At 36.4% G+C, this 26,460-nt stretch overlaps 1 protein-coding gene across 1 annotated transcript in view; it reads left to right on the plus strand.

Moving 5' to 3' along the window:
• LOC134211331 (multidrug resistance protein homolog 49) overlaps nucleotides 1-26,460 on the plus strand; it is a 37,070-nt gene that overhangs the window by 9,060 nt on the left and 1,550 nt on the right. The window contains exons 2-9 of the mRNA XM_062688092.1: nucleotides 3,481-3,724; nucleotides 3,816-4,009; nucleotides 23,246-23,491; nucleotides 23,552-23,723; nucleotides 23,782-24,441; nucleotides 24,505-25,338; nucleotides 25,482-26,194; nucleotides 26,248-26,410. Coding sequence (XP_062544076.1) covers nucleotides 3,530-3,724; nucleotides 3,816-4,009; nucleotides 23,246-23,491; nucleotides 23,552-23,723; nucleotides 23,782-24,441; nucleotides 24,505-25,338; nucleotides 25,482-26,194; nucleotides 26,248-26,410 — 3,177 coding nt within the window. The 5' untranslated portion in view covers nucleotides 3,481-3,529. The remainder of the gene's footprint in view (nucleotides 1-3,480; nucleotides 3,725-3,815; nucleotides 4,010-23,245; nucleotides 23,492-23,551; nucleotides 23,724-23,781; nucleotides 24,442-24,504; nucleotides 25,339-25,481; nucleotides 26,195-26,247; nucleotides 26,411-26,460) is intronic.

A 26,460-nucleotide genomic window follows, 5' to 3' on the forward strand; every position in this document is an offset into this window, starting at 1 on the left:
CATGAATTAATTTGAATAGCGCAATCAACAGAACAACATGAAAGCTTTTGATTGCAGTACTCAAATTAATTCATGAAAAAAATGTTACTTAGGTCCTTTTGAAAAGTTAAGCGAGATTTGATTGAATATAAGTCGTTTTATTTTTGTTTTAATTTGATATGATCGAGAATTGAATTTGCCATCTCCGGATTGGCAACCCTTCACTTTTGCACGCAAGCCTAACTGAAGACTCTCGCGTAGGCGATTTCAATTTGTTTTTAACGTCTGAAGTTAAAGCTATTTAAATATTACATTATTTGTAAAAATTACAACAACTTTTTCAACTAAATATTAGGATGAAAAAGACAATGTTTAACCAGAGTCTACGTAGACTTTTTTTTTATTTTTATTATTTTGGAAAATAATTTATACAGAAGCTATGTGCAAAGTTCACTTGTTCGATTTTTTAAGGATCTTTCCGAAAATTTTTGCAAGACTTTATCGAAATAATCTAATGAATTTCACTGAAGTAATAGTCTGAACTACGGCTTAAAACTATATGGATATTCTCAGGAAAAGGAAAATTCTACGGAGTATTCTATAAAAACTTTCGAGAAAATTTCAAAATTTCCACATGGATTTTATTGCTATTTTTTTTTTAATTTTCTCCTTGATTCTTTATAATTTTCAAAATTTCCGCGAGAAACCCTTCACTGTAGATTTTCTGGGAGGTCCCCAGAGAGAGTCCCTTAATTGCGGAAATTCTTCGGATATATAAGCGAAATTCTTCGTATATTTTAGGGCAATTTCTTCGGGAGTACTAATGCAAATTCTTTGGAATGATCGATGGAAAATCCTAGGAATTTCCAAAGAAACTGTTGAAAATTTCCACGAGAAATTATTTGAATATCCCACCAAAAATTCTTTGAGTTTCCGTAAAAAAACGTTTGCCATTTTTGTAAGAAAGCTTTTGTAATTTTCTTGAAAAAATATTCGAATTTTTTACGAAAATTTCAACTGAAAATTCTCTATAATTTCCACCGCAAATTATTCGGAAAAGTCTTTGAAATGTCTACAGGATATAAAAAAATCATCAGGAAATTGTTCCAAATTTGCAAGCAAGAACGTAGGAAACCATTCCAAAATTCCACGGGAAATATTTCGGAATGTTCATTTAAACTTAAAATTACCTCGGAAAATAATTCTAACTTTTCACGGAAATTCTGAAAATTCTTCGGTTTTATACAAATTTGAACCGGTGTGAATAATTGTAGGTCAGATGTGTGAAAATGTGAAATTTCAGTCTACGTGGTTTGTGGACAGCCCCAAAGTCAATAGTTTCACAGTATTGTTCATAGATAACCATCATCTTGTTGGTATCTCTAGATATATTTGTTTCTTGTACAGCAAAACAAAAGATGCGTGATCGTTTCTGTTTTTCAGGACAGATATCACAGAAAGGTAAGATTCTCCTATTCCTTTTAAATTGTATCTCGTTAGTTACTATTTTTCCATGATTACTTTAAACCAGAGCATTAGTGATTAATCATAGATTTAATCATGATTAATGAATAATGGGTTATTTAATCATTATTCATTAATCATAATCATACAAAAAATACGATTCAATCATTAATCACTAATCGTTAATCATAGATTTTCACATTTAATCATTAATCACTAATCTTATTCATGATTGTTTTGAGTTTATTCATTAATCATTAATTTTAATCATTGCATACATCGCTTTTGTTCATTAATCTTTAATCATAATCATAACATTTTTATACCTTTTAATAACACAGTTTGGTAGAAAGGTTACTTGATTATTGATCACAATGCAAATCATTTAATTTGATTATTCATTATCATTAATCATTAATCATATCTATCGTTAATCATTAATCATACGCATATTGTGTCGACATTTAATCACGATCGGTAATCGTTAATCATACTCCAAACGTTTTATTCATTAATCATAATCGTTAATCATTGTCAAAAATTAATTTAATCGGTAATCATAATCATTAATCACTGTCAAAGATGAATAAATCATTAATCATAATCTTTAATCATAGAGTTGAATGATTTAATCATAACAAATTTAATCATTCATTGGAAGCTTTATTCATTAACGCTCTGTTAAACTGAGTACCGTAATCCGGGGGATCTTTGATCTCCTTACTCAGTTGAACTATTTTCAAGAAATCTATAAATTATAATTTTATGTTATAATGGCGACACATATACTATACATAATATGTATAGATATTTTGCAGAGTAAATATAACATACAAGGATTGCAATATTTTACTATAAAATATATCTAGTCAGGTGTTTTACACAGGGCAAAGTAGCGATTATTGGACGTTAACCCATGGAATGCACATTTTACCCCTATATTATTGCGTTGCGTTGTACAAAAGCTCTGTACAACGAGAAAGAGGCCACGAACGGAAATTCCTGCCGTAACACCAATTCCTGGAACATAAATGTAAGATCAAGTGAGAAATGCTCTTAAACTAAACTACCGCTAACATTCATTAACGGATGCGTCATACATTGTTTCTAATGCCTGTGTTGTCACCACATGAGGGATATTCCAGATATAATCGATACTGTTTCAAAGGTTATTATTTTCCACAAATGACGATAATTCCACCTTTTCTATCCCTACGGTCATCGGACGTATGTAATTTGAATTGCAAAATTACTATTTTTTCCTCATTTCCAATAAATTCATCAACTACCTCCCAAACCAGTTGCAAGCGATATTTTCCAAGCAACAAGTAGCTGCCCTACGGTGCTTGATTATAACGAATAGCAACGAATTAACCGCAAATAAACACCAACCCAACCACATACAACAGACCGAAAGAGGCTGTGACAAGGGTCGCAAAGTGCTATTGATTTATTCACTGGTTCTTTCGTCGATTTGCATTTTTTCAGCACTGAGTATTCATGAGCGAGATACAGGAAGATGACATATACAAACAATGCATAGCGTATCCCTCTGGAACTGATCAACTCAATTAGAATGCCCGCATCAAATCGTGGGTCATAATTTTTCTTGTCCCATGTTTGCAATTACCGGGAAAATAATTGGTTTATCGATAGAATGTATTAAATCATTCGCTAACATTCCTGAATGGTTATTGTTTTAATTGACTTAAGTATGGGTTGCTTGTCATCATTAATCAAGAATCAAGATCTATTTGTCATACTGGATGTTCGATATCTAATAAACATCTGCTTCCATCGAGTATAAATTTTAATTTTAATATTTAACACTTACCTATTATAATAATTATAATATTATGATAATTTGGTATTTATTACAATTTGAATACCCATAACTTTTACATGAATGAAATTCTATCAAATATACAAAGGATATTCAACAATTCGTCAAGTATTCATATTTCAAATATTTATTTTTTTAGACTTGACGTGCAAAGGCAATCACATTGACAAGATTTCTCTCTTTCTGAATTTCAGATTAGTTCCCTAGTTACGTTAATAGAAACAACCAATAAAACACCAAAAAATGACGAACAAAGACTATCCTCAATGCAACGGATCGCAGATATCGTTGAATCTCAAAAATGGCATCAACAACGACGCAATGTCTGTGTCCAGTTACAAGGGCTCGAAGGACGTACTGAACGCGAAATTCGACAAACCACCGGAAAAAGCTAGCCCCGGAATCACTAACACTAAACCCGTCTCGTACTTCAAATTGGTAAGTTAACCAAGATTGCAACCCAGCGATAAACAAGTGGTTTCACCATTACTGAATATGGTTCGCTCTTTTATTTCGTTTGATTTTACAGTTTCGATTCGCCACATGGGGAGAAATAAGTGCCACGATTCTGGGAGTGATATTGGCCTCGTTCGCGTCGCTGGGGCTTCCCTACGGCGTTATCCTATATGGCGAATACACGACGCTGTTGGTGGATCGTACCATCCGGATAGGAAAATCAACTGACACATCTATTCTGTCGATGTTCGGAGGAGGGCATGTGCTGTAAGTACAATTGTTGCTTCTGGGCAAGCTCTAGATTTTCTGTCATGAGAAGAAGTAATGGTGATTTCAATCGTTTCCATAAAAGTTTGTGAAGTAAAACAAATAGTTAAAGCCAGCGTTGTAATGCGCGGTTCGCTCAGCCTTTAGGTGGCGCCGAAATCAAGAATCACTCCAAGTTAAATAGAAGATAAATAGAGTTATGTTAACTAATTATTATCAATCCGACCTACGCCTTCTTTAATCGTAAAGCACTTTTCAAGGTTTTACAAGAATATGAGTTACTACCAGGGCAGTGGTAACAGTCCCATTTGAGTTTACGTCACTTTTGGGTCAACTCCGTGAATATCATTCAATTTTATCAAAGCCGCACAATGTTTGAAGTTATTTTTTGTTTTCAAAATTTGCATGGGAAATGCGAATTGAAACTTCCTCGGATATTATCTCAGTAATGCGTAAAACTAATATGGGACTGATAAGAAAGTATTAGCAGTTAGCAAAGCAAAAGAAGTCTGTTCGAAGTTTTAAATGACAGTGATTAGTTTCAATGTGGCTTTGTAAAATTCTAAAGATTTGTATCGGTCAAATGTTCTTGGCGTAAAAATTTAGATTTAGATGCTAACATTTTTCCCATGTGTATTTTTTTTTCTAATGTTACTTGGGCTTTCGGTTTTAGTATCCAGCATAGCCGTCTCAAGCAAAGCCTGACCTTTTTGATTGGTATAGTGGCTACCCCACCCCGCTACCCAAGCGTTCGAGTTACTCGCGATGATAGCCGGCTTCCGGCTCACCAGCTCGGACGATAGCCTATCGACCATCTGGGTGAACTGGATTGATCACCGCGATGGAAGAAAACTCCGTTAATGTTAGATATGGAACCACCAATATCCACCATCATTAACGACCTGAAGATTATTGGGAACATGAAAGTTACAATTAGTACGCGAAAATTTCCGTTGTGATTTGTGGTGAAGAGATTAATTCTAAGCTAATCTGAACTGCTTCTTAATTCTCAGATAAGCCACCGAATCAACCGAAATCACGAAGGTTATTTTCGCAGTACCAACCGACGGTTACTCTCATTTCCTCAGCAATCACTTCGCGCATGTTCGCGTCTTTTCACACTATCAGCTAAGGTTGGCCACCTTTCTGTTACATGTGAGAGAGAATTCAGAAAAGGTCAATAAACGTACGAAAGCATCTCAGGTGCCTTATCACAGACCTGCGCCTTGTGTCCTTTTTCACCGCAGCGACGGCAAAGGTTGCTACGGCCCAGCCCTAACACTCCCAGGACTTGTGGCTAGATTCGAACTACCTAATGCGCATTTCCAGTATCGTAATGAACTTTTCGTCAATGGAAAATTACACTAAAAAGTAATAGAAAATTAAAAAAAAAACCTTTCGTCTGAGAGGGCTGAAATATGCTTACTGGTCCAGACTTCTTAGTCCTAGATTTTTTTCCACCACTTCCAAAATTAGATTTAGCGTATGGATTGTGAGATTTTAAACACAAATACAGTATTGACCCGATTTTGTCACTCCCAGATTTTGTCTACTCCCGATTTTGTCTACCACCGATTTTATCACGTTTTCGACCCGATTTTGTCACGTCCCGATTTTATCACGTTTTCGACCCGATTTTGTCACTCCATAAAATTTTGAAAATTCAAGTCATTCTTTTTATTTTCTTAAGGCTCTATAAACCGTAATCAATTTGATGATGAGGATGATTTTATTCTCATTCGCACTAATACTAATGCAGTTTTAACTAAAATTGAATATTTTACTGCTATTTACCAACTTACCTCCGTCAACGCATAGTCATTGCATTTTCATATGGGTTTTTCTCTATCCTAGCTAATTAATTTTTCATTATTTGCTTGAAAAATACTTAAAACTGCTGTTTTCCTGGGCCAACATTAGTATGCTAATTGAACACATACTCATTCCGAACGATCGAATCAAACACATACACTTATTGTTAACATGAACTCAATTTTTCACTTGCTCTTTTCTTCCTGTTTTTTCGATTTTATCATACTTAAAAATAATTCATCAACTAACTTCCACTTTTTTGTCTAATATTGAACACTAATTTCTTTCCTTCGCGGCGAAAAACTAACGAAAACTGCCTTTGAAAATTCGAAGTGACAGACGGACTTGACGACCGTATTGTGAATGTTGCAAAATTCGCCCAAATTCACTAGCGCATTAGATGAAATAGTGCGCTCAAAACCTTGGTAATGCAACTTAGTTATATCCTAACAATATATCGAATACACTAGTCGACACGCAAACAACTTTATGTACGTACAAGAAAAGAATCATCACTTCATCGTTGCCAGATGCATTTACTCAAATAATTGTTGCGGTTTGTCGACTTGACCAAATTAACCAGACAAAATAATGGAAAATGCAAGCTTCTGTTGACAGGGCGAGGAATGGTTTACATTTTTTTCACCATTCAGCCTACCATGTAGTCAAAGAAAAACAAAACCACGGAAGCCGCAGAAGCAGCCACGGCCTGATAGATTAGTCAGCACATGCTTTAGAATATTTTCTATCCGCCCACAATTAATGTTTTTGTACAAGGATTTCACAGACTATAATTATTTTCAATGGCAAATATTCATGTCATTACTACTTGCTCATTGTAGGGAATCAATAAATCAGCATCTTTTTCAAAGTTGTACGCCACAAGTAATCAAACTCGATTCTGTTCTGTTTGCGCTGCGCAAGAGCCAAAACAAGAAAGTGTGGACGGACGGCATGAGACATAAGACTCATGCAGCAGCAAGGGGCTATTAAAAATACGTATCGCAAAGTTGTCCAATTTTAGACTGCATTTCCCTCGACACGCTTTTTGTGTGGATGGTTTATTTTATTTGTATGAACCGTAATTTTATGGCAAACTGTATCGGTGTGTTCGGTGCCGGGAATTTTTCGGATAATCAGAGTGTTTACTGTATTTTCCCATACTGTCTATGTGATGTACAGTAGTATATAAAGAATTTTCAATTAAGTTTCCATATATTGAATATATCATAAACACTCATTTTAAAACAAACATTTTGCCACATCTGGCAACATTATGTAGGTGCTGACAAATTTTTACCACCCCATTTCCACCCACCTCAAATTTTCGTCACTTTTTCATACCAATTACAATACTAATACTAACCAACGATAACGTCATTAATTTTCAAAACAGTGTGATGGAGTCTTGAGCCTTAAATAATACCGCAAACAACGTTGATTTCCATGAAATAACTTTCACCGCCTGAAGTTTATTATGAATGACTTCTGAGTACCTGGAAAGGATTCTGTAAGCATTTTCTTCAAGAAATAACGGATACTGTTCACGCATTTTGCATTTCCAAGGCATAAAATAATTCATATTTGTGAAATGAATTAAAAAATTTAAAATATTTTTTTTTTGATTTTGTCACCTACCCTGTTTTGTCACCCCAAAATTCACCAGGGGTGTGATAAAATCGGGATATTACTGTAGCTCCTTCATTTCAATATGGATTTTCGATATTTTAATATCATTCGAAACAGAAACGCTAATATGCGATGGATGAATGGTAAGCTAGGCTGCCTCTCACGACAGTGGGCCTGGGTTCAATTCACTACAGCGCGTTAAACATTTTCGAAATCAAAGATTAAATTCACTCGCGTTTCAATTCAAGGACACTTCACTTAAGCAACGCAAAGATTCTGTTCACAAATTACGTAACGTGATTGGGGGGAGGGGGGAGGTCATCTTGCGGTATACTTTGTTACACTAAAAGGTGGGGGAGGGGGTGGGTACTACCAAATGTTACGCGTAACACGAAAGAAGATTTATTTATTCAGATTTTTGAGTGACATGTGGTCGGGGTTCAACCAAATCACACCAAGCGCCAAGGAAAAATTTCCAATTTTTTTGCCAAAGGTTTCGTGTTATAGATTCATATACAGGTATACCTCGATTATATGGACTTTTTCGATGCAAAAAAGTCCATATAATCGAATTTTCCATATAATCGAAGCAAAATTATTTTTTCTCAAAATTGGTGTTCAACGATTAAATTAGTCTGAAAACAATACAAATATATCTTATTTTTGTATTACAGTCTAATCCGCATGTTTTGGCCCATTTTGTGATGATTCAGTAGATGTTGAGTTTATATAAGAACCGTTTTCAGTCGCTGGCTTGCACGTCGTTCTAAAACTACGTCAGTAATGAAGATTTCGCCAAGCTTAATGTAGACACAATAATATACTTGGTCACTTGGACACAATAATATACTAGTCCATACCTGTATTTAGTTCCAAAGCGTAGGAGAAAGTTATATGTTTTCTTTTCAAAAATAAACTTAACCTTATTCGATACGATTGCATCAAATTGAATTCGACGGAGAATTGAGAACTATGTACTGTCTACTATTGAAAATTTGCCAGATCGGACTATGGGCTCAGACGTTATGGCCAAAATACAAAAACGCGTAGAAATAATCTATCTTTTCCGACACTTACCTTTAGCCGATCTGTTTTTAACAAGTAGCGTTCTTACTATGGATTGAAATGCACCTACACCTTTTTGCACATACACCTGTTAGGACCTGTTGTAAATATTTTGGACTATGTTCGTATGTTAAGGACAAGCCCCCCTTAATCCAAATTTAAATTTACTCGCGTTTTCGCTACTAAGAGTTCATTCTTCTACAATACACACTACAACTATGTTCGGGAGCTTCCTTTTGCGTCTTTAATTATATTTATATTGCCCTAATTCAATCAATTAAAATTCATCATAAAATTTAAATACTTCAAAGTCTTGCTGCCTGCAGAGCTGGCATTTCCTCACACACTGTGCACAATGAGGAGATTTTAATACACACCACAGAGAGTGACGCTGATCCTCATCGTGTAACAAAGCCAATACGATGAGTGAGGACGTAGACGAAGAGTGAGAGAATTATTCTGGTGAGAGTTGGGCCAACACAAAGTTGTACCACTTGGTGCAATATTCTTGAAAATGATATTGTTTTCAGGGTTACCACATATACAGATTTTTCTGTATTTTACAGATTTCTGAGGTAAGGTTTTGACCAAGAATCTGTATATACAGATATACAGATTTTTGTCAAATTTGCAGATTTTACAGATTTCTTGAGGATTTCAGTACCAAAAATTATTGCAAATCACTTTTAATGATCTGTAAAATGATCTTATTAAAAGCCATTTTGAGATAAACTTAATTTTAATTCAAAATTACAGAACATATGGTCTCTGATAGATTTTGTTCTTAATTGGCAATTAAATGATTTTGAAATTCGATCAGATTATGATTCGGAAAATGTTCAGATTATGTTTTAATACATGTGGTTTCGGAAAACGCTCTAAAAATAATACTAAAGAATCTGGTCTAACTATCATTGATCATATCTGAAATACTTTGAAACAGTTTAACAGTGCTTCTTTTCAGTGTGTCTGAAGATTAGTCCAATAAAGTTGTTGTGCATGTGGCTATAATGGATCCTTGACATATATTATTAATAAATGGTCAATGATTAAACCTTGAGAAAGCAAACATTGTTGCTTGTATTCCTTTATTTGTAATCCTTGGAAAGAAATGTGCAAAAAAATGGCTAAATATTGACATGTCTGACATGTCTTTCAAAACTAACTTTATTAAAGACGACTTTAATTTGGTTCAGATGGATACAGATTTTCAATACAGATTTTTTGACTTGAGATATTGCCGATTTCACCAATTTGAAGAGTTCTGTGTAGATTGTGATTTGCCGCTTCTTTTTCTCACACTCACTCTCATTTCGGGTTGATCGATTTTTGTTACTGAAATTTACCCAATTATAACCCATTACTCGTTAGTCACATGAAAGCGTGTACACTAAATCGATTCCCGCCATGATTTGACGTCTATTTGTTTTCAGATTGAGCACTCACACACAAATATTATACACGGAAAATCAAACTTTTTTGAGTGTATTGAGTGTGAGAAAAAGATGACTGTGAGAAAAAAAATCTCGCAAAACTCTTATAAAGTGCAAAACGCGCAATACAGATATAAAGATTTTCTGGGGCAAAAATACAGATTTAAATGTGGCAACCCTGATTGTTTTCCATGATGCTCGTAGAAATACTTTGGGGCACAAACATATTTTGGTGGGGTTACAATGAAGTTTGGCGCTCCATGCTTAAAAAGTATTACATTGGCAAATAAGAGTGGCATAAAGAAGAAGAAGATAAAATATGATACTTGAAAGGAATGGCACGGGAAAGCATACGGTGAAATTTTGAAAACACTTTTCAATAATTCTAGGAGCAATTTAGATAAAAGCGGTTAGGGGTCGTTCACCTAAGGTGACATTCAAATAATAAGGGTGAATCAATATTTCGACGGCAAACACACAAAAACCCGTTAGCAGAGCAGAAGTATTTCCATATCATTGTAAAAAGCGTTTAACTTCACGCAGAAGTAATACACTCATCTCATTAATTATAGCAAAAACATTTTATCCATATCTTATTACGCATAAATAGTATCAACAGCTACGTTTAACTTTAGAAATCTCGCTAAAAAAATGTTACTTAGGTCCTTTTGAAAAGTGAAGCGAAGAAATGTTTACTTTCATTCTGTTTGATTCACCGTTCTATTAAAACTCATTGAGGAACACGGTGTGTTTATTTCATCATTTATCTTAAACTCTTCGTGTCTGACAAATGCATACGCTGCAGAGTAAAAACACAAAGAGGTCTCACTGCGTTGCGGAAGAGAAAAAATGAGCGATAATCGAAACACACTCTCTCCGGTATTTTTGAGGAGTGCGAATGACTCGCACATTTCGACTGCACTGAGGAGTATGCCAGCCCTGGCTGCCTGCATCATTGGTAACCTTCTTTAAGCAGCAAATCATTTGAGAACTGCCAACTTACATTCAGATACTTAACGAACATACGAACGAATATAAATACCGGGATATTTAATAACATGTATTTGAAAGTTAAGACTTCTTGTTGATTTTTCAATTTTTTACAGTTCTGGGAGGACTGATAAACAAAATCAGTCTTGGTTAAAATTTGCTGGATGTTAATGCGCCATCCGCCCTTTGCACAATTCCATTCCCTACATTTAATTTACGCACCAAGGGTAGAAAATGGTTTGTTAGCGAAGATCTAACAGCTAAATATGAACATCTCATCCCTCGCTTCCCAGTCTGGCAATTCACATCAAGTTTTAATTTAACAGAGATCACCTCAAATACACGTTATCGTTCCACACCTATTTGTAAGGACGTGGCCGTGGTATTTGTTGATTAAAAATACAAAAATGCAATGGAATTTGCAACGTGAAATTGGTAAATCAATCTAGTCAGCCGATCCTGTGATTCAGTGTGCGGTTTCATCATATATAACTTCGAATGCATCCCTTTCTGGCTTTTTTGTCCCAATGTACCTTAATAAATATAGAATTAATGTAAAATATGACGAAGAATATTCAAAAGATTTTTAAAACCTCTAGACACGAAAAAAATTGAGCGAAAAAAGTCCATATAATCGAGGTAAAAAGTCCATATTATCGAGGGTCCATATAATCGAGGTATACCTGTAATCACAAATCGCATCGGACAACGTTCGTACGCATGAATTGACATGAAATACTTTTCATTTTCCTTTTGCGAACAAAACATCACAAGTCAGTCGAAAAGCCGCTTGGTTCGGTTTGGCTGAACCCCGACCATGTGTTGATCAAGACGATGAATCCAAATCCACCTCTTTACTACCATATTATGCATAATTGTCTATTTCATATAATTTTTTCGAAAATTGACAAAGACACATTATTAAAATCAATCGCATAGTAGAACTGATTTGCGTAAAAAACACCAAAGGAATATTGTATTTTCAAACAGATCTGTTCAATTAAACTATTTGAATAATCCAAATGAAACATAAGAATCTCTGTGTAATTACAGCTGACCTAGCACTAACGGAGTGGCAACCGAGGGCGGTCAATCATGCTCATGCTCAATCCAAATGAAACATTAGAATGACTTTAATGAAAAAAAAAGTTTGTAAGGCAATCTTCCCAAATAGTCTACCTGTTGAATGCCAGCAATGGGAAATTCTGGACCACACAATAAACGTTTATCCCCAGAACTAATACCCTCATCTGATAGAAGAAAGCTAGTTTTTCGACTACACTCTGGGATTTCCCAGAAAATGCTTGGTTTAGCAGGTATTCGCTTTCCAATATTTGTTTTCAAAAACATGTACCCTCAAACCGCAAAGTCCTTATTAGTCAGATTTTGAACTTGGTATTTGGTTGGTGAGCATGGCTAAAACGACAGTACACGAACTACTCGCAAATCGCAAGTGGCGTCACAGCTTTGAAATCTTAACGACGGATTTTTTGCTATGTGTTTTTAAAATTTTAAAATTCACCGCGGATTTCGGAACGGGAAAATGGATATTCGGCTTTTGAAATATTTACATGGGAGCTGAAAATCGGCGAAAAAATCTCTGATGTAGCTTTCAGGATTTGTAAGCAACATTGGATACCATGACCCATAACCGGCTTCCGTACATCACTCTGAAACGAAATTTTACCTATTATGATTTAACAAGCTACATTGTAATCTGTTTGTTTGGAATGGAATAGAATAATATTTCTATCAGTTTGGGTTTTGATCATGTGCTGAGAATATCTGTTGCTATACCTAGAAGTGTTCATACAAAACTTTACATGCGACACAAAAGATAAAAAATCTGCCTTTAAAATTTTCATAGCTACGTGTTAAGGGGGTTTCAAAAAAATATTAGTTCCTGTTACAAGGAGGAGGGAGGGGGTAAAAAACTCCGATTTTTGCGTTACGCAATTTGTGAACGATTTTTTGCTATTTTTATTATTTCACGCACGCTGCGACGCAGCAAAGCTAGAATGAAAACCCAGCTTAATTCACTGAATGGCGATACTGCATTTCTTGAATTTAGCCAAGAGACCATCGTTATATGTCGCTAATGTGGTTCGATGTTCCATTTTCTTCATAACTGTTAAACGCAACGGTCGATTGTTATAAAATTCAATAATAATCAACAAGGCTTTGCGCCCTGTCGAATTACTAGTACCCTGGGACGGGACTTGCAAAGAGGAAAAAAAAGGAACTTCAGCTGCTGCCAGTCAACTGCTGTCACGAACTATCAGGTGCAACCAGCAGCTTTTTGTGTGGAAGTATTGGTATCCCAAATAAAATATTCCGCATGATTTTTGTTTTACGAAGACTTTTTCACTTTAACGAGTATTCCAAATCATCCGTTTAGCTTATTAATAATCAGTTATAAACGTGTGTTTTGTTCCCGGTATAAAAATCCTTATGAAAATGAATTTACTAATTCGTGAATTGGATACACTTTTATTGTGCTCAGAAGAGTCCACCCGGGGCTTAGGTGAAACAGTCAAGGAAACAGTTGAAACTCGATGGTCAACTGTGATGAAAAGAAGAACAAGTGTCAAAAAAGAACAAGGAAAAGAAGCTGTCTTTGCCGGTCTCGTCTCAGCTAGTACCTATCGGAACTAGTTGCGAGAATATCGGTTATGGATTAAAATTGTTGTTTAATGTTTTTCTCAACTTTTGTGTTCATACATACACACACATACACACGGTCAGACAAGTATTTAACACTATGGGTATCCTAGGCTTTTCAAAAAAGTTTTTAAAAATGATAGCCTTTCTGTAAAACTTTGTTGAACGAAAAAGATCAAAAATTGGAAATAAGCCGGGAGGCTTTTCCTTAACGAAATTGTTAAACCGGATTTTATTGGATATTATCCAATGATTCATTGTGACTCAGGTTTTAGTAAATTTCATTGAACATGAAGGCTGTTATGTTAAGGCTGTTAACTATATAGCCATAATCCAAATCCAATGGCGAGTTCCACTTCTTACAGTTGTTCAGCGTTTTGCTAAGCCAATGTTCGGAAACATTATTAAAATACAGTTTACCATTTAAAAACAGCACAATTGGGTTGTACGCATAGGTGTCATAGAACTACGTAGCTATACTTCGAATGGTATTTGTCATCACAATTTGTGCTTTTTTATTAACATTGAACAAACTACTCGGAGGTCAACCGAATCAAGAAGCCGAATAGCAGTTCCCAGTTGGATAAACTTTGAGTCTCCAACAGTGGAAAAAGGATTAACATGACTCATCATCGCCGAAACCACTCGTCTAGATTTCAATGAGGGACAACAGAATCCCAGGGCACACCATCCTCAAGAATGTCTGAAAAAAGCAAAATAAGCATTATTTGAAGCGGCGCAATACCTTTTCCGGACTAAAACTATTTAACAAGACGAGAAATTAACCGTTGAGAAAAACCTTCACCCAGACAAACAAAAGATATTTTAGATAAAGATTGTCGCTTCGGTTCCCTTTGTTCTGCTGTCCGATACATGTGTGGTACCTAACTGTCAAATCGTATGTATTTTTCCTTCATTGACATTTAGATCCCCTATCCTCGCCAGCAAAAGATGTTCCGGACAGCGACGACAGCGGCAATGTTCATCTGGTAACTAAAATATCATTTAGACAAACAGACTATTCGGCTTAAGTTTTCGAATTTATTCAATTAAACGACAATGACGATCCTAAAAAGATCCTTTATTTTCAATAATGCGCCTTTTCAAATAATACTAAAAGGCTAAACGAAATTTTCCATTAAGGTGGCGTCATCGATTCGGCAGTCGTCGAAGGAAAGTGAAATTTTCTGGCAAAGTTTTTTGGTTTTGTTTCTGTAAGTCATTTGAAATGAAATCTATTCTTTGTGGGCCCCAATTTTATTTAAAAGAAGGTTGATCGGAAATGAAATTTATCGCAAAACCTAATTGTTTGGCGACGACAGAAAGATGCTCTTCGGTAGCACGCGCGCGCGTCAAAGGGAGATAATGCAATAAGTTTGTTCGAATGAATGGCGTCAGTAGCAGCCAAATGGAATTTCCTCACAGGATTGTGATTATGTTTTGTTGCTGTTAGAGATTGACAAGGCACATTATCGGAAATAAATCGGTTATTTACAGAAAAAGTTGATCCGAGATGATTTTTTTTTAAAGTGCAAAATCGTTAGACACGACAGAAAGTTGCCCTTAGGTAGCAGAATCAGAAACGCGCGTCGGAGGGAGAAGGTGCAATAAATTTGTTCAAATGGATGGCGACCTCCACCGATGCCGACACGAAAGCCGAATTCGGGACCGCTCTCTGTGGAATACCGATGCGCCGGAAAGCAGGTTTTTTTTGTTTTCGATAGAATAAGCCCATTAGCCCCGCCCCTTTGTGATCTGTTATGGGTGTGAATATGATGTGTACTCAAAACGATTAACAAGGGGGCGGGGCTAATGGGAATACTTCATTAGATACAAGAAAGCTGCTTTCCGAAACATCGAAGATACTGACAAATTCAAAGCATCCTGTAAAACTTTTTCGCTAAATTCTGAATTCTGATTCAAAATACGTTTTCTTGAAAAGAGTAAGAAAATTAATTTGACGCAAGATTTCTTCATAGGACAAAACATAATCGCTTGGCATCTGTCGATCTGAGTACCGGTAAATGGTTGCTGCAGAAATTTTCCTTTTTCTTTGCTTTTTTTCGTCAATATGGCTGTCGTTGACAGAAAGTGAACTTCACTGGCAAGATTCTTTGGTTTTGTTTCTGGTAGTCATTGAAAATGAAATCAATTTTTTACGGTCCACCATTTTATACAAAAGAAGATTGAAGTGTAAAACTTAATCAATCAGTTAACTCTCTAATATCTCAGTAAACAATTGATTCAATGCATTCAACTATTGACAATTTCAATTTGCCCAGGCAGTTTTGTAATTTCACTTTTACAGCTAATTGCCTACATTTCGGCTATTAGCCATCCGGCATGAACATGCACAAAAAGTTCATTGCTAGCTATCACAGCCAGTGTAGCTAACTCTGTGTCCTTCGCGCAAACGTACGATTTTCCTCGCTGAATTACCGTCAAGCATTTAGAACAGATTTTCAAAATGTTTGGTGTTTACGGCGAAGTCCTCTTGCTGTTTGGTCTTCCTGTTCAATTTGGGTTGCCCAACTGATTCATTCGAGCTACAGCACAAATATTACAAAGGCGCTGTTGAATTGCAGATTGTTTTCTCGTGATTACAGTAGTATCTTCACTGTAATCATGTTAATTTACAGTACGATGTTCCAAACATGATAAGTTTTTTTTTATTTTTATGCGTAGGAACATCTATTACCTTTAGATTTTCTGTAAACGGCCAAGTAACCGGCCAAGAAATTTTGCATCTTTTTCATTGTATGTTTGCAAAAACTTTCAATAATTGTTAGATTCCACCAAATATACTATATTAACAATATGATTCACTCTCACGAAATTTTGGCGACACCACATGTGGCGCCAACTCGCGTCCAAAAGGATCGATACACACGTAAATCGAACTACCCAAAATATGACGATCGTTTTACACACTTCAAAATGTCATCATGAAAAAATAGGGATGCTTGATGTTTTTGCAAACTTAATCGATTATGTTTAATCGAATGCAAACGGAAAATCAAATGTTGTAGCAGAAGTGTGGTAGGCATATTTTTGTGGAAATGTATAATAAATTTGATATAGCTCGTTGAACTGTATCCGTCGGGACCATGCCGGTGCGCCATATCGAAATTGACGCACGCTGAAGCAGTTGGAGAGCTATACGAGGAAGTTTATATTCTTCTCGCATTGTACCTACTCGTCTCTGTTTCGCACACCATGTTGCTGTTTGCTCATATGACCGCAACACTTTTATCAAGTATACTATTTATATTAACAATATGATTCACTCTCGCAAAATTCTGGCGACCCACATGTGGCGCCAACTCGCGTCCAAAAAAGTTCGATACACGTTATAATTAAACTACCCAACATATGATGATCGTTATACACACACACTTACGGAGCGGAATTTATTGAATTCAACATTTGGCTAGCAAACATTACCATTTAACATTGCCTAGTTAAAATCACTGGTATTTTTTAACAGCAAGGAAGGGACGCTGATCAATTTACTTATGTTTTGTTACACTTTTTGAATTTAAATGTAAATTAACAATTTATAGATTTATAGATTTATGAAGCGGGCTTGGTAGTCATATGGCTACTGCTTCTGCCTCATACGCAGGAGATCATGGGTTCAATCCCAGGTCCGTTCCATTCTCCTACTTTGTATCTTTCTCTATATTTCTCATATTCTAGCAATCGCTAGAACTGGAAATGGACTTCCATACCGTTTCCATTACTATTCCTATACCTTAAACTTGAGTATTCTAACAGTAATCTGCTAGAATTGGAAATGAACTATAGAGCTCGTTTCCTACATCCAATTAGAAATTCCATCAGTTACCTTCTCCTATCTATCACATTGGCAGCTCGTTAACCAAGACGGACCTCTGCCTCTCCAACCTAACCCATAAATTCCAACAAATTCCGCATGAACTCGTGGCAAGTGCAGAGGTATATTCGGCTTGCAGTGGGCGAGTGATTGCATCATCATTTCCTCCCCCTTCCCTACATTGACTTGCATTCTGACGTGGCAGGCGCCAGTATGACCTAACAAATGAGATCACCAGTACTTGTACATTGAAGATGTGTGCTAGTCCCAAGCAAACATCTGTTGGTTCCTGTGTAAGAACAGCTGATCTGGTCATAATGGAGTAGCAACTACGAGCAGTCAATCAAGCTCAAGCTCAAGCTCAAGCTCAATTTATAGATTTATAGATTTATGATTTATAGATATATACACTACTAAAAATCCACACATATTTATTGGCAAAAATACATAGATTTAACTTATGATGTATATCAGCGCACACATAACCATTCTCCACGCGAACTTCTAATAAAATATATATCCAAATAAACTTTATGTGTGGTCTCGTATTAGCAATTATTTAATTTATGTGTGGTTCTATATCGATTATATTAGGGTGGAGCTATTGCAAAAATTTATAACGGCGACACATATATCTTATATAGATATTTTTGGCAGTGTAGATGCATAAGATTTTACAAAATGATTGTTTGAGCTCGAAAAACGATGGAATTCCGACATTCATGACTTAAGGATTTTTGAAAACCTGACACATTTTTAAGGATGATATGATCAAAATATTTCACCTACTTGTGAGATGAGCATGTTCGGGTTGGTGTAGGAAATTTTTAGGTTATATTATTTTCTTGGAATACTTTGTTTTTGGTTTTGAAAGTAAGGAACACATTTGTTTTATTGAGTTTTACCAATATTAGCGGAGCTCAGTGGCGTAGCCACGGGGATGGTTGTGGACATAAACCCCTCCCCAGAGACAACATTTTTAGAAGAAATTTGTTTTTCGAATAAAAAAAAATGTTCAGAAAACCCCCACCAGACCAATTTTCTGGCTAAGCCACTGCGGAGCTTAACCATTGGTAAAGCTTTTTGAAATTACGGTTCTGATCATTGTTGTTCATCTAGATTCTTTCCTTGGGATACATGAATGAAAGCGAAGCTCAATGATCACTTCAAAGTCTGCTGGATGTACCAAGAATCATGCAAATAAGAGTCGTTTAGAAGAAAAAGCATTTGGAGTATAATTTTCGTTTATTGGTTCACTATTCTGAAGTGTGGGACAATTTTTTTTTCATATCATTCATCCGTTTTCTAACTAAAAATCCAAACTTTTGATAACCTTTCACAAAACTACCCTGGTTCCAATCATCCAGATTTTGTAATTGCATTTTCTGTTGGTGGTATTTGGCTTAGCCTCGGGCGTGACCTAATAATTAAATGTTATTGAAAGTGATTGCAATAATGCGACTATAAAATGAAAAGTGAACTAAATTTTGAATGTATCAATCAAGGTAACTCATTTAGCACTCACCGCATCAAAACAACGGCGGCACTGTATATGCATATTTCTATTTGTGTGCTTTTCACAGAACATGTCTACGGTGGCGCTATCTGTTCATTTCAATGCGGCGGTTTTTGCTCATTGATTGCTCCATCGGTAATGAATTCTGGTGAAAATAAGAGTTTCTAATGGTTATTTCTCCAAATTTCTCTCTTACTATCATAGAAAACGGCGTTCTAATATTGGTTATAAAAATATGGTGAAAACTAAGCTGCTGTTTTAAAGAGCTACATAATTTGTAGTAAAATGAATTTGCTTTTGATTGAATCTGCGAAACAATTGATCTAATCTTTAAGTACGCATCGGAGCGATATGATTTCTAAGCAAACATTTTTCTAGATTTTCATACGCTAACTGGAAGTAAATCCATTTTTAGCCACCTTCAACATGATGTTGCTTTGTAGACGCATATTCCAAGTAACAATTTCCATACTTCTTGGATTTATTTAATTCTTATAGCGGATTTATAATAGCAACCACCATAGCTAGTTGCTCAGTTTTATTGTCGATCTTGTTGCTATCATTAAGTCTCTCATAAATATGCTGAAAAAGCTTCAAACGTCAACCGCATATTGACCTTATAAGCGGCTCTACAGTTGTTGTGGAGATCCAACTCCAACTTTCATAGCTCGATCAAAACCAAAATGTTTGGTCGTAATGTGGTCAAATTAGTTACCCCAATAAGAATATTTACATTGCAAAGAGTTCATAAAGGTGTTTAATAAGAGCAAAATTTTTGAGAGAGAAACGAACTTTTGTGAACAAACTGCCCGATATGAGAGTCTGATATAAATACAATTCAAACATAATTACGTTTGTGGTACAATCTCTCTATATAAAAATGAGTTTGCATCTCCTTTGAGGCAATATAACTCACAAACGGGTTGACCGATTTGTACGGGTTTCTCATTAATCGATTCGTCTTGAGGACAGCTGTGTTATAAAATATCACTAAATTTTGAGGAGAAAATTGAGAAATTGTGAAAATACAATTTTGATGCGAGTTGTAAGGAAACCTAATACGATCGCGCTAAAAATGATCTAGAGTGCGGCGCTGAATGAACTCAACACTTGACAGTAAGAATGCAAAATATAGTCGACTTTGTAAATCTCGATGTTCTATATGTCGATATCTCTCCCTATGTCGATGGTTTCCTCGGTCCCTTCAATCTACATACATTTTGGCTTTCTACATCTCGATAACTTCCCTATTTCTAAATCTTTCTATCCCGATGTGTTGTAATCGTATCTTGTTCTGGATTCACTCTCCTTATGTCGATATGTTCAAATTTTTAGGCTACTAGACCATATTTGGACGATAACAATACAGATCAACAATAAGTAATGATATTTGTTTTGTAGCCGTTTTTCATAGCAACAAGCTGTTTTGGATCTAGTACCAATTTAAATTTTCCTTCCATTCCTCGATCTCTCCCTATCTCGATGGTCCCTTCAGTATCGAGATGTGGAGAGCGATTGTAGTTTAATCCCGAGCAAGGTCGGGTACGTTCAACTAGCTTTTCTTGCGAAAGTATCGAAAAATAATCTATTAAATCCCAAAAAATATCTGATATTGGATGCGAAATCGAGAAAGCACAAAAAATGGGCATAATTAAGTTTAGCCGAAATATCTCACCGTAATGCTACGTTTTGAGAGGGCAAGTGAATTGAACAACTTAGTTGAATGCAATTTACTTGCCAAGAGTTGAACATGTTCAACTTACTGTCCGTTCAAGTGATTTGAGCGAAGGTGTTTGGACGCGTTTAATCCAAGCGACTTGTTCAATTCACTTTCCATGTCTAAATGTAACAAAATAATCATACTCATTATGATAAGAGCAACATAACAAAACGCAATCGGATGAGTGTCATCTTCATGGCTTTCCACTCAAGATACATGTTCATTCAATCAATGGTGGACAGCGAAAAGTTTTCAAAAAAAAACGCAGGTGTTAAGTTCCAGTAGGAATGTAGGACACCGAAGATCAAGAAGAATGATGCATTGGAATAATATCGATAATATTCAGAAAGAATTAACCAAATTTCTTGCTGAAGAAAATGATAGAAATGTTTACAGTGGAACAATCATTTTAATGTTTGCGGAACGGCTTTCACAGTTTGAACGTTTGAAGCAAAGGTGTAGTTTGTCTGCTTTGCCTTGCTTGATCGAAATATTTACAGTAGTGTTTGCATTTAACAAAGTCGATATTCCGGTAATCGATTTATTGAAAAATGTATGGACATCCCCACACTGTAAAATGTCATCGAACAACTGTATGACTACTCACCGGAAGATGGCAGGAGGGTTTTCCAGCACAAGCTAAAAAAACATGTTTAGATTCCTCTTTGCCCGCTAGATGATGTTGTCATCACCGGCAAATTGTTCGCCATTTCGTTGTATGGGAAAACTCGAAGTGAACCATATTGTTAATATAATATATTTGATTCCACTTTTGTTATATTTTCTTAGCCGAGTTTGCCTTTTTGAAACAATGGGCACACAGTTTTAATGGTCTAGCTTCATGGTTCGACAAAAGGACACTGATTTGGATTTTTAATGACACTACGACAGCATAGAAACGTTCTGAACAGTAAATGATGAATTGGAGCACTGTAAGAGTTTGATACTCCATTTGAATCAACATAGTTGCCCGATATTTACATAGATGTTGTCGTCATGGTAACTAAGGTGATCTGCAAAAGAAATTCACATTATCAAAATAAAAGTACCTACCTACTTTTAGGGAAGTTTATGTTATGGCTTTGGTCATACATCTATATGGCGTGCTTGGATGTTGGCAGCGGTCGGTAAGAAACCAGACACTGCTTTTGATTCATTGTCGTGATGAGACAATTCTTATGAAAATGTTACCATCATCTTAACTTCAAAGCAACATTTAAACCACTAAAGACCATCGAACTGATTTCAAAATCTGTTTCATTAAGCGCTTACTAAGGTGTCGGATTGGAATTCTACCCAAATTATCTCATTTCCTATTCGTGGCATATCCAGATCCCTTTAAATATTATTTTCAGTTTTGACGTAGAATTACGTCTATCGGTAAGAGGTCAGGAAGTACGAGCCATTAACTCAGCCGTTTTTCAACGGATTCTGGAGATTTTGGTATGAATCGATCAGTAAACTCTCGAAGATTCTATACAATTATTGTAAACAATTGATTTAATGCATTTTACTATTGAAAAATTTAACTTCGCCAGTTGCTGTTGAAATACAATTCGGCTATTAGCCATCCGGCATGAACATGTATAAAATGTTGATGATCAAATTTCGTATCCTCTATTGCACTATACGTAATTCTACGTTCAATTTGCGGTCGTACACTTTGATACAACCCTCTACTTTTTCTTTCTGTTTAACTTTCTGAAACTTCGTCGTCTTTTAGAAGAATAGTTATGTTATTTGTTTTTAAATTTAAGATGTTTTTTCGGTAATATTCTTTAATGACAAAATATCTGATAAAAAATCATAAATTTTGTAAACTATTTCAACAAATCCGATGAGTTTAATGCCTATTTTACCCTAATCAGCACTCGACATTGTGCTCAATAAGTTTGATTTAATGTTCGTAACGGTCCAATCGTCATGCTGCTTATAGAAATGAAAATGCCATGAACTGGTATAGCGGAAACGTTCTGATATAACTTTGTGCGAATCACCGTTTTGTGCTGTCTTCTACAAAATTAGATGGAGTAAATTACCATAACTGAATCCGTTATGCTTGCTTGTTTTGTTGATTGTAAATATCGCGAATTTCAGCATGTTGATCGATTAGTTATGCTTTCGCCCATGTCATCATTTTATCATTACAAAGATGGGCAAAAAATGACAATAAACACAATTTTCAATGAAGAATGACTAAGCAAGTCTAATAAATACAATTTTCAATGAATGACTCAGCAAGTCTATTGGTTTCATTGCAAAAAAAAACGAAATTGAATAGCAATAAAAAAGTAATTTCATCGAATTCTGATATTGACACCGTTGTTCACATGTGCTGTGTCGAGATCACGGTTTGTCAAGTGAGCAAATCAATTAATTTCAATTGAAAGTTATCACACTTTTCAGCGTGGCTGTTTATCGTTTGGGCCAGGCGCTCAATGAATGCGCGCGTCAGAGTGACGCCAAACACTAACCGGTTATTATTAGTTTACGAAAATACAAATATTCAATCGTACCCATTTTAATAGTTCGAACTAATGAATATTCCTGTTTGGGTATAAAAAATCTATTTCAGGGTCAATGCCAGTGTGGAAGAAAACCGTCTAGCCATCATGCAGGATGCCAAAGCGTTTGGGTTGGGTGTTCTTTTCGTGTCGCTTATACAGTTTCTGGCAGCCGCACTTAGCGTAGATATGATCAACCGATCGGCAAATCGGCAGATCAGCAGGATACGAAAGCTATTCCTACGAGCGGTCCTGCGGCAGGATATGACCTGGTACGATTTGAACAGTGATGATAATTTTGCTGTGAGAATTACCGAGTGAGTAACGAGCTTCTGATTGTAAAACGAATTGTTGAATAACTGTTGTTTTTTCTTCAGTGATCTTGATAAGCTGAAGGAAGGTATTGGCGAGAAACTCTCCATATTTACGTACTTAGTAATGTCCTTTACCATATCTGTGATATTTTCGTTCTTTTACGGATGGAAGCTAACACTAGTTATTCTAAGTTGTGCACCGATTATTATTTTAGCCACCGCAATAGTTGCAAAGGTATGTTAAACATAGAGGATCATTTTTTGGAAATAAGAAATCTCTCCTTTTTTGGTAGATGCAAAGTACATTAACTGAGAAGGAGTTGAAGGCGTATTCTTCGGCAGGAACCGTCGCAGAAGAAGTTTTAGGTAGCATTCGTACTGTAGTTGCGTTTGGAGGGGAACGCAAAGAACTGGACCGATACCGTAATCGACTAAGCTCTGCAGAGAGCAATGGTCGCAAAAAAGGTCTGTTTTCTGGTATTGGAGGAGGTATTATGTGGTTTATTATATACTGCTGCTATGCACTTGCATTCTGGTATGGAATCAGTTTGATCCTGGAAGATCGAGGAAAAGACGTGAAGGACTACACACCGGCCGTGTTGATTATAGTATTGTTCGGAGTCCTGGCAGGAGCTCAAAATTTAGGACTATCGTCTCCTCATTTGGAAGCCTTCTCCACCGCGAAGGGTTCGGCATCATCGATTTATTCAGTCATCGATAGGATACCTACCATCGATTCTATGGGTGAAGGTGGCCTAAGACCTCAATCTATAGTTGGAAATATAACGTTTAAAAGTGTTCACTTCCGATATCCGGCCAGAAGTGATGTACAGGTTTTACAAGGATTAAATCTGACGATTGAAGCTGGGAAAACTGTTGCGTTGGTAGGACCATCGGGATGTGGAAAATCCACGTGTCTCCAGTTGATTCAGAGGCTGTATGATCCGTTGAATGTAAGTTAATTTGAGAATTATGTTTTATGCCTTTGAATCAAACAAATACATTTTATTTCATAGGGTACCGTCACTATTGATGGTACAAAAATCAATGATCTTAACATCACATGGCTTCGGTCATTTATCGGAGTGGTCGGTCAAGAACCTGTCCTATTCGCCACCAGTATCGCCGAAAATATACGCTACGGCAACCCGGAAGCAACTCAAAGTGAGGTTGAAAATGCTGCTCGAATAGCAAACTGTCATAGTTTTATTACCAAGCTTCCAAACGGTTATCACACTCTTATCGGAGAGCGCGGTGCCCAACTTTCTGGAGGTCAAAAGCAACGCATTGCCATAGCTCGAGCATTGGTTCGCAATCCTAAAATTCTCCTATTGGATGAAGCCACTTCAGCTCTCGATCCGAACTCAGAACGACGTGTTCAGGATGCTCTTGAGAAGGCCAGCCTTGGACGAACCACATTGGTTGTGTCCCATCGATTGTCAACCATAACCAATGCAGATAAGATCGTTTACATCGACAAAGGGGTGGTAGCCGAACAGGGGACCCACGAGGAACTCATGGCTAAGAAGGGCCATTATTATAATTTGGTGATTGCAAGTGGAACACAGAAAAAGCAAGAAGACGAGTTGGAAGCCATCAAAGGAACAAATTCAGTAGGTCCGAAGAGTGAAACAACGGATGATGATGCATTTTCAGATGATGAATCTGAATCGAATAAATCAGCGGAAGCAGTTATGGACAATAAGGAGGATGTCTATCCGGTATCTGTTTTTCGGTTATTGAAGCTAAACTCTCCGGAATGGCCTTACATTTTGTTCGGTTGTGGTGCAGCCATGGTTGTAGGAGCATCGTTTCCACTATTTGCTGTATTGTTCGGTGAGATGTATGGTGTAAGTAAAATATTCTTTTTTAAAGTTTCTGTTCACTTATAAGTAGATCTTTGTAGTGTAACTATAAAACACTAAATTACATTTAAATCCTAAAATGTTTATTAAAGGTTTATTAACTTCTGAAATGTCTATTTCCATTTCAGATTTTATCGGTAGCAGAACCAGAATATGTCAAAGAAGAATCCAACTTCTACTCAATACTGTTCCTGGTGCTTGGATTGGTCACCGGACTGGGGACCTTCTTCCAAACATTCTTGTTCAATATAGCAGGAGTGAGACTGACCTCTCGTCTACGGCAGAAAACTTTTAGGGCAATCATCAGTCAGGAAATGGCATGGTTCGACGACGCGAATAACGCAGTTGGTGCACTTTGTGCCCGTCTTTCCGGTGACTGTGCCAGCGTTCAAGGGGCCACGGGCACTCGCATTGGATCCTTACTGCAGGCTGCTTCTACGATATGCATTGGCGTGGGAATTTCCTTCTACTATTCATGGAACTTGACGCTGGTATCGGTGGTGGCCATTCCTATAGTCTTGGGCTCAATTATGTTAGAATCATGGTACACGGAGTCCAGTGGTCTAAAAGAAAAGCAGTCTTTGGAGAGCGCAATTAAACTAGCTGTAGAGGCTATTTCGAACATTCGAACGGTTGCTAGTTTAGGTCAAGAACCTTATGTTTTAGAACGATATTACAAAGAAATCGCCAAGGTGGATGAAGCTTGCAAGAAAAAAACACGACTGAGAGGAGTTGTGTTTGCTCTGGGACAGATAATGCCTTTCATGGGATACGGTTTGGCACTTTTCTATGGTGGAAAACTGGTTTCGGAAGCTGAACTGGAATACAAAGATGTCATTAAGTAAGATGGTTTATATTTATTTGAAGATTGTTTTACAATCAGATTTTTTTCAGAGTGTCGGAAGCATTGATTTTTGGGGCATGGATGCTTGGACAGGCTTTGGCGTATGCTCCGAACGTTAATTCTGCAATGCTGTCTGCAGGACGTCTCATGAAATTACTTGATCGCACACCAAAAATGCACAATCCCTCAAGTTCCTACTTATCAACTGTTGATGTAAAACAATGCTACTGCAATGAAACAACATTTATCTAATCTATTTATCA

Source organism: Armigeres subalbatus, chromosome 2 (genome assembly GCF_024139115.2).
Source record: "Armigeres subalbatus isolate Guangzhou_Male chromosome 2, GZ_Asu_2, whole genome shotgun sequence".
Lineage (NCBI taxonomy): Eukaryota > Metazoa > Arthropoda > Insecta > Diptera > Culicidae > Armigeres > Armigeres subalbatus.